General features: G+C 62.7%; 1 protein-coding gene across 1 annotated transcript; it reads left to right on the top strand.

The window, feature by feature from the left end:
• Nucleotides 1-4,040: 4,040 nt before the first annotated feature.
• L1CAM (L1 cell adhesion molecule) lies at nt 4,041-11,744 on the top strand. Its single transcript, XM_049643315.1, has 19 exons — nt 4,041-4,311; nt 4,556-4,758; nt 5,754-5,876; nt 5,983-6,153; nt 6,441-6,552; nt 6,688-6,872; nt 7,031-7,162; nt 7,291-7,434; nt 8,050-8,161; nt 8,278-8,444; nt 8,567-8,723; nt 8,902-9,026; nt 9,187-9,297; nt 9,574-9,771; nt 10,033-10,103; nt 10,294-10,516; nt 11,101-11,216; nt 11,441-11,642; nt 11,686-11,744. The coding sequence occupies exons 1-19, from the start codon at nt 4,208-4,210 to the stop codon at nt 11,742-11,744; spliced, it is 2,715 nt and encodes a 904-aa protein (XP_049499272.1). The 5' UTR covers nt 4,041-4,207.
• Nucleotides 11,745-11,754: the final 10 nt, after the last annotated feature.

Raw genomic sequence — 11,754 nt, 5'->3', positions numbered from 1 at the left:
CCTCCCTTCCCAGTCCCCACTTCCCAAGACCTCCCTGTCCCCCACCAGCTTTGTAGGCCTGAACACCACCCAGAGATCAGTTGGCTCTGAAACCCACAACAATGAGACCGACGAGAGTTCTTCTCTACATACACGTGCACTCATGCTTGTGTGCACACACAGAGATAGCAGACACGAGGATTCATCCCCCAGAGGTACAGACACACAAGAAGACACACACATGCTCTCATGTGCACATGCAGCTATCTAGACCCATGCGTTGATTCTTGCAGACACACACCCCCTTTCCAGAAAAGACATATACAAATGTGCTCCTGCATGCACACGCACAGCCACATAAATACTAATGTGTATATTTGGCTACATGCCCATCCACATCCACACTCATGCACAGAGTGGCCTGTGGCATGCCCAGGGGAGCTGATTGGGGCAACAAGTTGATGCTGAAGAGGCAGCTGGTGTGGAAGCACAGACGGAGAGGAGAAAGGGAATGAAAGGCAACCTGGAGGCCTAACCAGTGCTAAGACTTCTAGGTTTCTCCCTCCAAGGTGCGGGGGAGGGAGGGATGGGGGAGCTGGCCCACTGGGGGCGGGGCGGAGGGCGGGGCCAGGAGCCCGGGCTCGCCCAGATGTTAGTCACTAAAGTCGTCCGTTCTCTCCTCTCTCCTCCCCCACCCTTCCTTTCCCTCCTTCCCTCTCCCAGTGCCCCCACCCCTGGCTCCCGCCCCAAGCCGCCCACCAGCCCCCTTCCCTCCGGCCGGAGCCTGAGCCGAGCCCGGCCGGCTGTGCCGTGCCGAGCCGCCGGCGCCGCCGGGAAGATGGCCGTGTCGCTGCGGTACTTGTGGCCTCTCCTTCTGTGCAGCCCCTGCCTGCTCATCCAGATCCCGGAGGAATGTGAGTAGCTGGAGGGAGCCTTGACGCCTCCCTTCGCCGCCGCGCTGGGCTCCTCTTTTATTTTCTGCCTCCTCACCTTCTGCCGGCTCTGGACCCTCCCCTCTACTTTCCTGGGTACAGAGTGGACAGGAGGTACCCCGGACCTCTGGAGAGAAGGACAGGGTGGAAGACGCGGGGTGTGTCAGCACCACGGACAGGGGACCGGCGCGGGCGGGGGAGGGCGGTTTCAGGACCACGGACAGCGGGCTCGGCGCCGGAAGGGCCCCCGCGGTGCTCTCCCTTGGCTCGCTCTCCCCGACCCTCCCCCGGTGTTGTGGCGGGCGGGAGAACGGGCCGGCCCCCAGTCCTGAGCTAGCTTGTGCAAAAGGCCTGGATTCAAGTTTTGCCCTGTTTCTGACCTGAGTAATCTCATCTTCGGCCTCTGGTAGCTCTGTGTGTGAGCTGCCACAGGACAAGACACCTTACAAAGGCCCAGCAGTTTTGTAAATCCTGACGATTGGGTGGGGCTGAAGGGGTGAGACTGCTGGAGCTTTCCGTCCGTGGAGGGTCGTGGGTAGGTGTGCGGGTGTTAGGGAGTATGACTGGGGGCTTGTGACAAAACACGAGTATTTGTGTATGCTTGTGAGTTGCACAGACAGTATATTTGGTGTGTGTGGATGTGTGTGGTTGTGATCGACTAGGTGTGGCTGAGTGTGATTTTGATTTCCCACATGGGTAAGTTTGTGAGTCGCTGTAACTGTTACTTGTTGGTCAGGTCTGTGAAGGTCTGCGGGTGTTTGTTAGCATTTGATTATAGTGGGTCGTGTGTGCATGTGAGCTGGGGCCGTCTGTGAGTACCCATTTGTGTGTGGAGTCTGTGTCACCGTGATGATGTTTTCTCCCCAGTGTGAGCAGGAAGTGTAAACACACTGCTGTGAGTGGCTGTTGGGCTTGTGTGAGGGGCATCTCGCAGGGCAGCAGCATTTGTGTATCTCGAGCCTGCTCCTTGGTGGCTCCAGTCCTTTCTCCCTCACCTTGCCACCTTTGTCTCTGAGCCCGGACCTGGGGGAGGCCAGTGTCACTGAAAGATGGGGGGGGGGGCTGGCGCTGGGGAACACTGTCTATGCCAGGAATGGGGCAGGGGCTGAGGGAGGCGGGCTTGGAGGACACCTGGTGCTGGGGGGAGGCAGCCGAGGTTTTGGAGGAGGTGGAGAGGGACGGATGGGACAAAGGGTGGGGATGTCCCCTGGGATATGCACACGGAGGTACATGCAGTCGTGCCTGTGCCGATTCCCCGTGGCAGATGGACATAGATGCACACGTGGGTAGACACAGACGAGCCACCTGTATCCAACCAGGCACAGATATACAGACGGGGCAGAGCCCCCGGAGAAGACGCATAGGAGGCACACACACACACACGCACACACACACAAGCGAGGGGTTTAGACACAAAGGAACAGAGTCATCCATACACACAGAGGCAGGTGTATGGTACTGAACGGAGGCACACGCACAGCCTTCAGACGTACTCTGCCAAGACACACCCATATGCAAACACACTGACACACAAACGTCCTGCGTGCGGTACACTCCCGAGCATTCACATGTGTGCCTGGACTCACACACATGTGCTCGTCCTCCTTCCCCTCAATCTCCTCTTGGTCGCTTTTCAGGCCTCACCCTGGGCACCCGCCTGGCCTGCCCTGCTGCCACAGCGACGGGGCCGTCTGGCCGGGTGTGTCCGTCTGTGGAGGGAGGGGCAGGGAGAGTTTGGAGAAAGAGAGAAGTGGGCCGCTCTGGGCACCTGGTGTCGCCCTGTTGGAACCTGCCCTCCAGCTAGAGCTGTCTCTCTCCCTGCCCCTGGGCCCCTTTGTCTCTTTCCCCGTCTTCCTCCGCCCAGGCGATTTTCTCCATCCCGGTCACTGTCTCTTGCTCTAGGCTGCCTGTACTGGCCCCTCCCCAGCCCCGGGCTCCCTCTGCAGTGTCCCCCGGGAGCCTCCTCCTCTCTCCAGGGGACCCGCGACTGAGGTCTTCTGCAGAGACAAAGCTTTCAGAGGCTGTGCGCTCCTGCCTTCCCCGTCCTGCCTCCCCGCCTCCTCTCCCCTCCTCACAGCTGCCCTGGCTGGTGCTGGGCCGAGTCCTGTGGCAGGGAAGCAGCAGCTCTGGCCTCAGCCCCGGGCAACTTGGTGGCCGTTGCCCGGGAGGAAGGAAGGGGAGAAAGAAAAGACTGGAGTCAGCCCTGCAGGCAATGGAAACTCGGATGCAGCCAGGCCTTTGGGAGGGTTTCGCAGGGCTGGCGGGGGAGAGCGGGGGCAGCCGGGCTCTGAAGGCTGGGCCTGGGTAATTGAAAACACTGAGCTGTGCTAATTGGATTAGGAGGGAAGTGGGCTGGAGCGGGGGAGGGTGCCCTGGATGCTGAGCTGCCTGCCTCCCCACCTTCTGGGGGGGGAGGGGGGTCAGTTCTGCACCTCCGCCCGCAGGATGCAAGCGTCTGTCCAGAGGGCATTCCTTGTTAAAGGCACGAATTTCTCCCTGTGTGCTGGGGCCTCAGCCTAGCCCACCCCGAGACGGTCCTGTCCTTCTGGGCCTTGCTCTGCCCCATAACCCCAGCCTGGCCTGTGCCCCCCGTATGACACCACCCGTAGCCCCCTTTCCCTCCGTCCCCTTCCCCAGGGGGTCTGCAAGTGTCAGCATTTCTCTCCGCTCTCTCCCTTGCTGCCCGGACTTCTTAGATGAAGGATACCGTGGTAAGTCGGGGGAGCGGGGGGGGGGAGTGTTTCCCAGGCCCGGGGCGGGAGGGGCGGGGAAGAGGGGTGCCAGTGAGTCCCCCTGCCGCACATGCTCCACTTCTGTGAGCCCTGTGCCCTGTGCGGGTCGCTGCCTTTTCTGGCTCTTGGGTCCTCGTCCCGCTGTCTCACCCGCGGGCCATCTTTGTTCTGTCTCTGCCCTGGCCTGGGTTTTCTTGTACCCTCTCCTGCTTCTTGTCGCCACTGCGTCCTCTCTGCTCCCTCTGTCCCCGTGACTTCCTGGTTTCTGTCTCTGGCTTCATCTCTCCCTCAGATGTCTTTCTTTGTACTTTTTGTGGCTGTCCTCTCTGTTCTGTCCCTTTCAAACCTTTGTGCCGTGTCCCTTTCTCTCCCTCTTTTCGTGGCCCACTCGCCCGTGGCCCAGCCGGGTTGTTTCCAGCTCGTTCTTCCTTGCCCCCCACCTCCGCGGCCTTGGGGCCTCTGAGGGTTTCAGACCGTGCCTTGCCTCCCAGTGGGACGGGGGTCGAGGCCGTGAAGCCAGCCAGACCCCATCCTCACCACCTCTTCCCTATCCTGTCCCCAGTGATGGAACCACCTGTCATCACCGAACAGTCTCCACGGCGCCTGGTTGTCTTCCCCACAGACGACATCAGCCTCAAGTGCGAGGCCAGCGGCAGACCTGAAGTGCAGTGAGTGACCATCACCTTCTAAGCCCTGTTGTTCACTGCTGACCTCAGCTTCTAGTCCTCTTGCCTCCCGGGGCCGCCCAGCTTCTGCGCCCGGATGCCCCGGATCTCTCTCGTGTCCCCTGGTCCTTGCCCTACACGGCCCGTCCCCGGGGCCCCTGGCTGCTCGCACCGTGGCCTCCAGCCTGTGCCAGCCCCTGTCCTGGGTTCCAGGGCCTTCGGCCTCTGAGCCCTTTTCTGCCCACAGGTTCCGCTGGACTCGGGACGGCGTCCACTTCAAACCCAAGGAGGAAGCGGGTGTGACCGTGCACCAGGCGCCCCATTCCGGCTCCTTCACCATCGCGGGCAACAACAGCAACTTCGCCCAGAGGTTCCAGGGCACCTACCGCTGCTTTGCCAGCAATAAGCTGGGCACCGCCATGTCTCACGAGATCCAGCTCATGGCTGAGGGTGCGAGGCACCGCGGGGGCCTGGGAGGGCCTGGGGGTACACGAGAGGGTCCCCAAACAGGTCTCAGGGAGCGTGTGTGGGGGTCCGGGCCGGGGGTGGCCACGCGCCCCCAGCTGCCGGTTTAGCGGGCGGAAGACACCGGCTGCTCCGCCGGCCGCCCGCCGCCTTCCCCTTTCACTCCCCGGCAGGGTCCTCCCGCTTCTTTGCTTTGTCCCTTTCCGCGCTGCCTTCCTGGTCCCCTCCGTCTCCCCTTCCCTGGCTTCTGCCTCTGGGCTTTGCCCCACCTCGACCTTGCTGACCTGCCTCACTCTCCCTCGGGTCTGCTCTGCCTCTGTGTGACCCACTGCCCCCTCCGTGCCTCCGCGGCCCCATCTCCTGCCCCACCCTGGGCCGTTTCTCTCCGCTGCGCCCGTCACTCTGTGGCCTCTCTCCTCTGCTCTCCCCTCCTCCCTCCACCTCCAACCCTCCAACCCTCCAACCCTCCGTCTCCCTCCTTTCTGCCCGCCAGCCAGCTCCGTCGTTATCTGTGTCGCCCTGTCCCTGGGGTTTTCCCTCTGCATTCCGTCCTCCCTGAGCTTTCTGCCTCCTGAGCATGCTCCTCTCTCCTCTCCACCCCGCGGGTTACCTTGGGAACTGTTGCCATGGTTCCTGTGTCAGGATGATGGAAGGGTCTGTGACTCCCACATCCTTCCGCAGCTCCCCTCCCCCACCGCTGCACCGCAGCCTCCCCCCCCCCCCGCCCCCCAACCATCTTAGGCCTCTGGGTGGGAGCTAAGCATTGTGAAGGGTTGGCCCCTCACAGCCATCTGGTCCTCTGTGTGCGGCGTGGGGAGCCCGGAAAGGACCCCAAGTCTCTGCCTCCCACCGTGTGAACTTCCTTGCCACCTGGCCCTCTCACCCTCTTGGCCGTCCCTCCTCCTTTCCCCTGCCCTGCCCTGCCTTGACGGGGAGGAGAGTTGGGCCCCACAGTGCCAGCCTCTCTCTGTCCCTTCTAGGTGCCCCCAAGTGGCCGAAGGAGACGGTGAAACCTGTGGAGGTGGAGGAAGGGGAATCGGTGATATTGCCATGCCACCCGCCGCCCAGCGCAGAGCCGCTCCGGATCTACTGGATGAATAGCAGTGGGTGCCCAGGAGCGGCTGCCGCCTGGGGTGGAGGTGTCAGTGGGTACAGCTTCCCGGACGGGGGCCTGACCTTCGCCTCCTTGCCCCCCACCCGCCCCCACAGAGATCTTGCACATCAAACAGGATGAGCGGGTGACGATGGGCCAGAACGGCAATCTCTACTTTGCCAACGTGCTCACGTCGGACAACCACTCGGACTACATCTGCCACGCCCACTTCCCTGGCACCCGGACCATCATCCAGAAGGAGCCCATTGACCTCCGGGTCAAGGCCAGTGAGTCCCTAAGACTCTGACACGCCCTCCTCCTCACCTGCTGTCTCACGCTCTGGCACGGCCCATCCCAAAGATCAGGCGACCTTGGTCTTCCTCCAGGATGGCTTGGCTCCCGCTTCGCCTCTGTTCGGACCCCTTCCCAGGAGGCGAGAACAGAGAAGGGGCCCTCCCTTTAACAGAGGAGGAAACAGAGGCCCTAAGGCCTCACAGGGGCATCCACCTGGCCTGGTAACTCCGTGGGTGGAGGGTGGGGTTGGCCGTGCCACCCACCCCTTTTCTCCTCCCAGCCAACAGCATGATCGACAGGAAGCCACGCCTACTCTTCCCCACCAACTCCAGCAGCCACCTGGTGGCCTTGCAGGGGCAGCCGTTGGTCCTGGAGTGCATCGCTGAGGGCTTGTGAGTCTGGGTGCCCCGGGTGGGGGTGGGCAGGCACGAGCGGACCTCTGTCACGGGCCGGGGCCGAGCAGGCTTGCGCTCTCTCTTCCACTGTGCTCCCCTCCGTCGGCCTCCCTCCACCGTGGCCCTGGACAGCCCCACACCCACCATCAAGTGGCTGCGCCCAAGTGGCCCCATGCCGGCCGACCGAGTCACCTACCAGAACCACAACAAGACCCTGCAGCTGCTGAACGTGGTGGAGGAAGACGACGGCGAGTATCGGTGCCTGGCCGAGAACTCGCTGGGCAGCGACCGGCACACCTACTACGTCACTGTGGAGGGTATGGTGCCTCTCCTGGGTCGCGCGGCCTCCCAGGAGTGACCTCCAGGGACGGCGGTGTGCAGTGCCCACTGTCACAGGGGGTGGGCTGGGTCTGGGTCTGGGGCCAGAGCTGGCCACCGGCCGCCCCTGCTCAGGGCAGCTCGCCACCTCTCGCAGCTGCCCCCTACTGGCTACACAAGCCCCAGAGCCATTTGTATGGGCCTGGAGAGACTGCCCGCCTGGATTGCCAAGTGCAAGGGAGGCCCCAGCCCGAGGTCACCTGGAGAATCAATGGCATTCCCGTGGAGGGTGAGCGGGGCCTCGAACAGGGGCAGGGAGCTTGGGGGGCCCCGGGGAGGAAGGGGAGGGTGACGAGGAGCCTCGCTGTGCCTCACTGCTCCGCCCTGGGCCTCGGGGCCCGCCTGCTGCTCACGCAGAGCTGGCCAAGGACCAGAAGTACCGCATCCAGCGTGGAGCATTGATCCTGAGCAACATGCAGCCCAGCGACACGATGGTGACCCAGTGTGAGGCCCGAAACCGGCACGGGCTGCTGCTGGCCAACGCCTACATCTATGTCGTTCGTGAGTAACCCACCTGTCCCCGCAGCCCACCAGGCAAGGCCACCAGACTGACTCGGCCAGCAGCTGCTTTTCTCCTCGCTGGGGCCCTCCACCCCATGTCTCGCCCACCCCCATCAATAGCGGTGGCTTGGGGCGGCGGGGGCTGGGGCGGGGCGGAGGGGGGGTGAGTGCTGTGGAGGAAGGGCGGGGTCTCGCCACCATTTACAGATGAAAAAGCAGTTTTAGAGAGTGCTCTGGCCCACCGCGTGTCACTGAGCAGGTGTCGCTGAGCGGAGGCTCACCCTGGCCAGGATGTGCCCAAGGCCAGCCTGGTGGCTCCTCTCCCGGAGCCTCAGGGAAGACAGAGGTGGGCCAGGAAGGCTTTCAGGAAGAGGTCGACTGTCAGTGGGGCTCAAGTAATTGGTAAAACTTGGATGCTTGGGATGGGAGGCGCCTCTCAGGCACGCTGGAAGGCAGAGACTCAGTCTGGCAGGGGTGGGAGTAGGGTGCAGGGAAGTACCCAAGGGCCCTCTTGGGAGAGGTTGCCCTGCTGAACCCCGCGCCTGCTCTGGATGCTCACGGGCCCTCGCCCCACCCTGAGTCCTGCCCCCTCCCCTGTAACTACTTCTCCCCCAGAGCTTCCGGCCAAGATCCTGACCCCAGACAACGAGACATACATGGCGGTGGAGGGCAGCACCGCCTATCTCCTGTGCAAGGCCTTTGGAGCCCCTGTGCCCAGCGTCCAGTGGTGAGTGACCCTCCCGGAAGGGGGCGCCTCTAAGCCATATTCTGGCCCAGGGAGCTGGGGAGGGCGGGGAGCCCAGCCCGGTGGGGTCTGAGCCAGGCCTGCTCTGCTCACACTAGGCTAGACAAGGAAGGGAAGACCGTGCTACAGGATGAACGCTTCTTCCCCTACACCAACGGGACCCTGGGCATCCGGGACCTCCAGACCAACGACACTGGCCACTACTTCTGCCAGGCTGCCAACGACCAAAACAATGTGACCATTGTGGCTAACCTGCAGGTCAAAGGTCAGATGATACCCCCTCCCCACCTTGCCCCCGACTGATGTGATCAACAGCTCCTCCAGGAGGGAGGGTTATGGTCTCCGGAGGACACCAGACTGACCCTCCCTTTCCATCATTGCCCCCAGATGCCACTCAGATCACACAGGGGCCACAGAGTGCCATCGAGAAGAAAGGCTCAAAAGTGACATTCACGTGCCAAGCCTCCTTTGACCCCTCCCTGCAGCACAGCATCACCTGGCGAGGGGACGGTCGAAACCTGCAGGAGTCTGGGGACGATGACAAGTGCGGGCCCAGCCCCAACCCGGGCCTGGTGGAAGGGGGCAGAGTGGGGAGGGCAGGATGTCCAGACCTCTTGGCCTCATCCGTTGGGAAGCGCCCCTGCTTTGAGCAGGAAGGTTCTGGCAAAAGGGGGAGGGGGGCAGCAGAACAAAAGGACAAGCGCGCGCCCTCTCCCCACCAGGTACTTCATAGAGGACGGGCTCCTGGTCATCCACAGCCTGGACTACAGTGACCAGGGCAACTATAGCTGCGTGGCTGGCACCGAGCTGGACATAGTGGAGAGCAGGGCTGAGCTCCTGGTGGTGGGTGAGTCCTAGGATAGTGTCGGGCTCCCGACCTACAGGCGTGGGGGGCACGGGCCTCCGGGCACAAGAGCCCAGGGTCACGTTGCAGGGCCTTCTCAAGCTGGGGAGGGGGGTGGCCAGCTGGCGTATGGGCCAGAGAACCCACCCTCCATGTCCCTCAGGGAGCCCCGGGCCGGTGCCTCAGCTGGAGCTGTCTGACCGCCACCTGCTGAAGCAGAGCCAGGTGCGCCTGTCTTGGAGACCCGCCGAGGACCACAACGCCCCCATCGAGAGTAAGAGGCCTGAGCGTGGCGCCACCCACCTCCCCACAGCCACCCCGGGTAGCCTGCCCTCCTTGCGGGACCTCCGTCCTCCCGGGCCCAAGGCTCCAGGACCGCCCATCCCACGGGGCAAGCACCTGGGTGTGGGGCTCACAGTTCCTCCTGGAACTCTGAGAATGCCTGTTGCCTTGGGCGATCCCTCCCCTCCTCAGGGAGACCCGGACTTACAGCCCCATGTAGCCCTCCCCTCTATGCCACACGCCTAATTGCCGGCTCGCTTCTTGGCAGAGTATGACATTGAATTTGAGGACAAGGAGATGGCGCCTGAGAAATGGTATAGTCTGGGCAAGGTGCCCGGGAACCAGACCTCCACCACCCTCAAGCTGTCGCCCTATGTCCACTACACCTTTAGAGTTACTGCCATCAACAAGTATGGCTCTGGAGAGCCCAGCCCGGCCTCTGAGACTGTGGTCACGCCTGAGGCAGGTGAGCCACCTGGGAGGGGCGCCTCCAACTCCAGGGCCCCTGGGCTCCTGCAAGGAAGGCCTAGAGAGGTGACTGTGCCCAAGCCCCTGTGCTTCTAGGTTTCCAGTGCAAGGTGGGAGGCAGGGTTCCCCCAGAGCTGCTGGCTCCCGGCTCCCAGGGCCAGAAAGGGGAGCCAGAAAGTGCCGTTCCTTCCTTGGTCCTTGGCCTTCACAGCCTCGGCAGGAGCCCATGGCTTTGATGTGTTAACACATTACTTTCCAGCCCCAGAGAAGAACCCTGTGGACGTGAAGGGGGAAGGGAATGAGACCAGCAACATGGTCATCACTTGGAAGGTGAGGGCGCCCCCCCTCCCCCTTGGGCTGAGCGTGCCCCGGGGCATCAGGCCAGGACCAGGCGTTGGCCGCGACCCCTGGCTGTGCTGAGGACCAGAGGATGACCGGACATGAGGCTGGGCTCGGGAGGGGGTCAAAGGAGGCGAGTGCTCTTGGCTCACCAGCTCCTCTGGTGCTCCTCCTCCTCCAGCCGCTTAGGTGGATGGACTGGAACGCCCCCCAGGTTCAGTACCGCGTCCAGTGGCGCCCCCAGGGGACGCGGGGTGCCTGGCAGGAGCAGATTGTGAGCGACCCCTTCCTGGTTGTGTCCAACACGTCCACCTTTGTGCCTTATGAGATCAAAGTCCAGGCTGTCAACAGCCAGGGCAAAGGCCCTGAGCCCCAGATTACCATTGGCTACTCTGGGGAAGACTGTGAGTATTGGGCTGGCCCCGCCCATGGGGGTGGGTGGGTATTGGGCTGGCCCCGCCCATGGGGGGGGGTGGAGCCCAAATGCGCACAGATGGCCCACACTCCTCCCTCCACGCCGGGGCTCTGCATAGAGCATATCCTAGGAGTAAGGACGTTTTTTTCCATAACCAAAGTGCCATCTTGACAGCACATTTACTGTTGATTTACCACTGTATTTACCTAGTTGGCAGCCGATATTCCAATTGTATCAATTAGTGCTGTCTTTTCCCCCGGTCCGGGGTCCGGTCCCAGATCCCCCATCAAGTCTGGTTGTCCTGCTTCTTTCTTTTCCCTGCATCTGGAACATTGCGAGATGTTAGTTTTGATCACCTGGTCAAGATCTTTCCTGGTTACTCCTTTGTGTACTATTTTTGCCCTTGCGACCGACAAACAGTATGCAAGGAGAGACCCCGCACTGTGCACACACCGTGCTCATCAAACGGCCCTCCCCCCACGTAGCATCCAAATCTATCTCCCTTCTGCGGGAGGGTTCTGGGCTGGCCTCTGGAGGCCACAGGCCCTCATCCATGCCACCGGCTGTTTCCAGACCCCGAGGCAAGCCCCGAGCTGGAAGGCATCAAGATCCTTAACTCGAGTGCCGTGCTGGTCAGATGGTGGCCCGTGGACCCAGCCCAGGTCAAGGGCCACCTTCGGGGATACAATGTAAGGGTTCAAGGCGTGGGGGCAAGGGGATTCCCAGGGTGAGGTGCGAGGCCACCGGGAGTGGCAGGCTTTGGGGCGGGCCTCTGCCACCTGCTGTCCTAGAGTCATCAGGGTAGGAGGAAAGGTTCTCCATTCAGGGCAGTGGGAAGCCTGCGCCGGAGCGGGGAGGGGGTCTGCCCTGCTGGACACCTTCCGTCCCTACGGGGCCTCCCGTCCACCTGCAGGTGACGTACTGGTGGGAGGGCAGTCAGAGGAAGCACAGCAAGAGGCATGTCCACAAAGGGCACGTGGTGGTGCCCGCCAACACCACCAGCGCCGTCCTGGGAGGCCTGCGGCCCTACAGCTCCTACCATCTGGAGGTGCAGGCCTTTAACGGCCGAGGACTGGGGCCTGCCAGCGAGATGACCTTCAGCACCCCAGAAGGAGGTGAGCTTTGCAGCCCACGGCCCTGTCCCCACCGCCCCCCCAGGGCTGGCCAGGCAAGGACCTGCCACCGTGTCTGTGCTCCGCAGTGCCCGGCCACCCTGAGGCATTGCAC

The sequence above is a fragment of the Panthera uncia genome, chromosome X (assembly GCF_023721935.1).
Source record: "Panthera uncia isolate 11264 chromosome X, Puncia_PCG_1.0, whole genome shotgun sequence".
Taxonomy (NCBI): Eukaryota; Metazoa; Chordata; class Mammalia; order Carnivora; family Felidae; genus Panthera; species Panthera uncia.
Note: the sequence above shows the minus strand (reverse complement) of the source record. Positions and strands in the feature narration are given on the sequence as shown.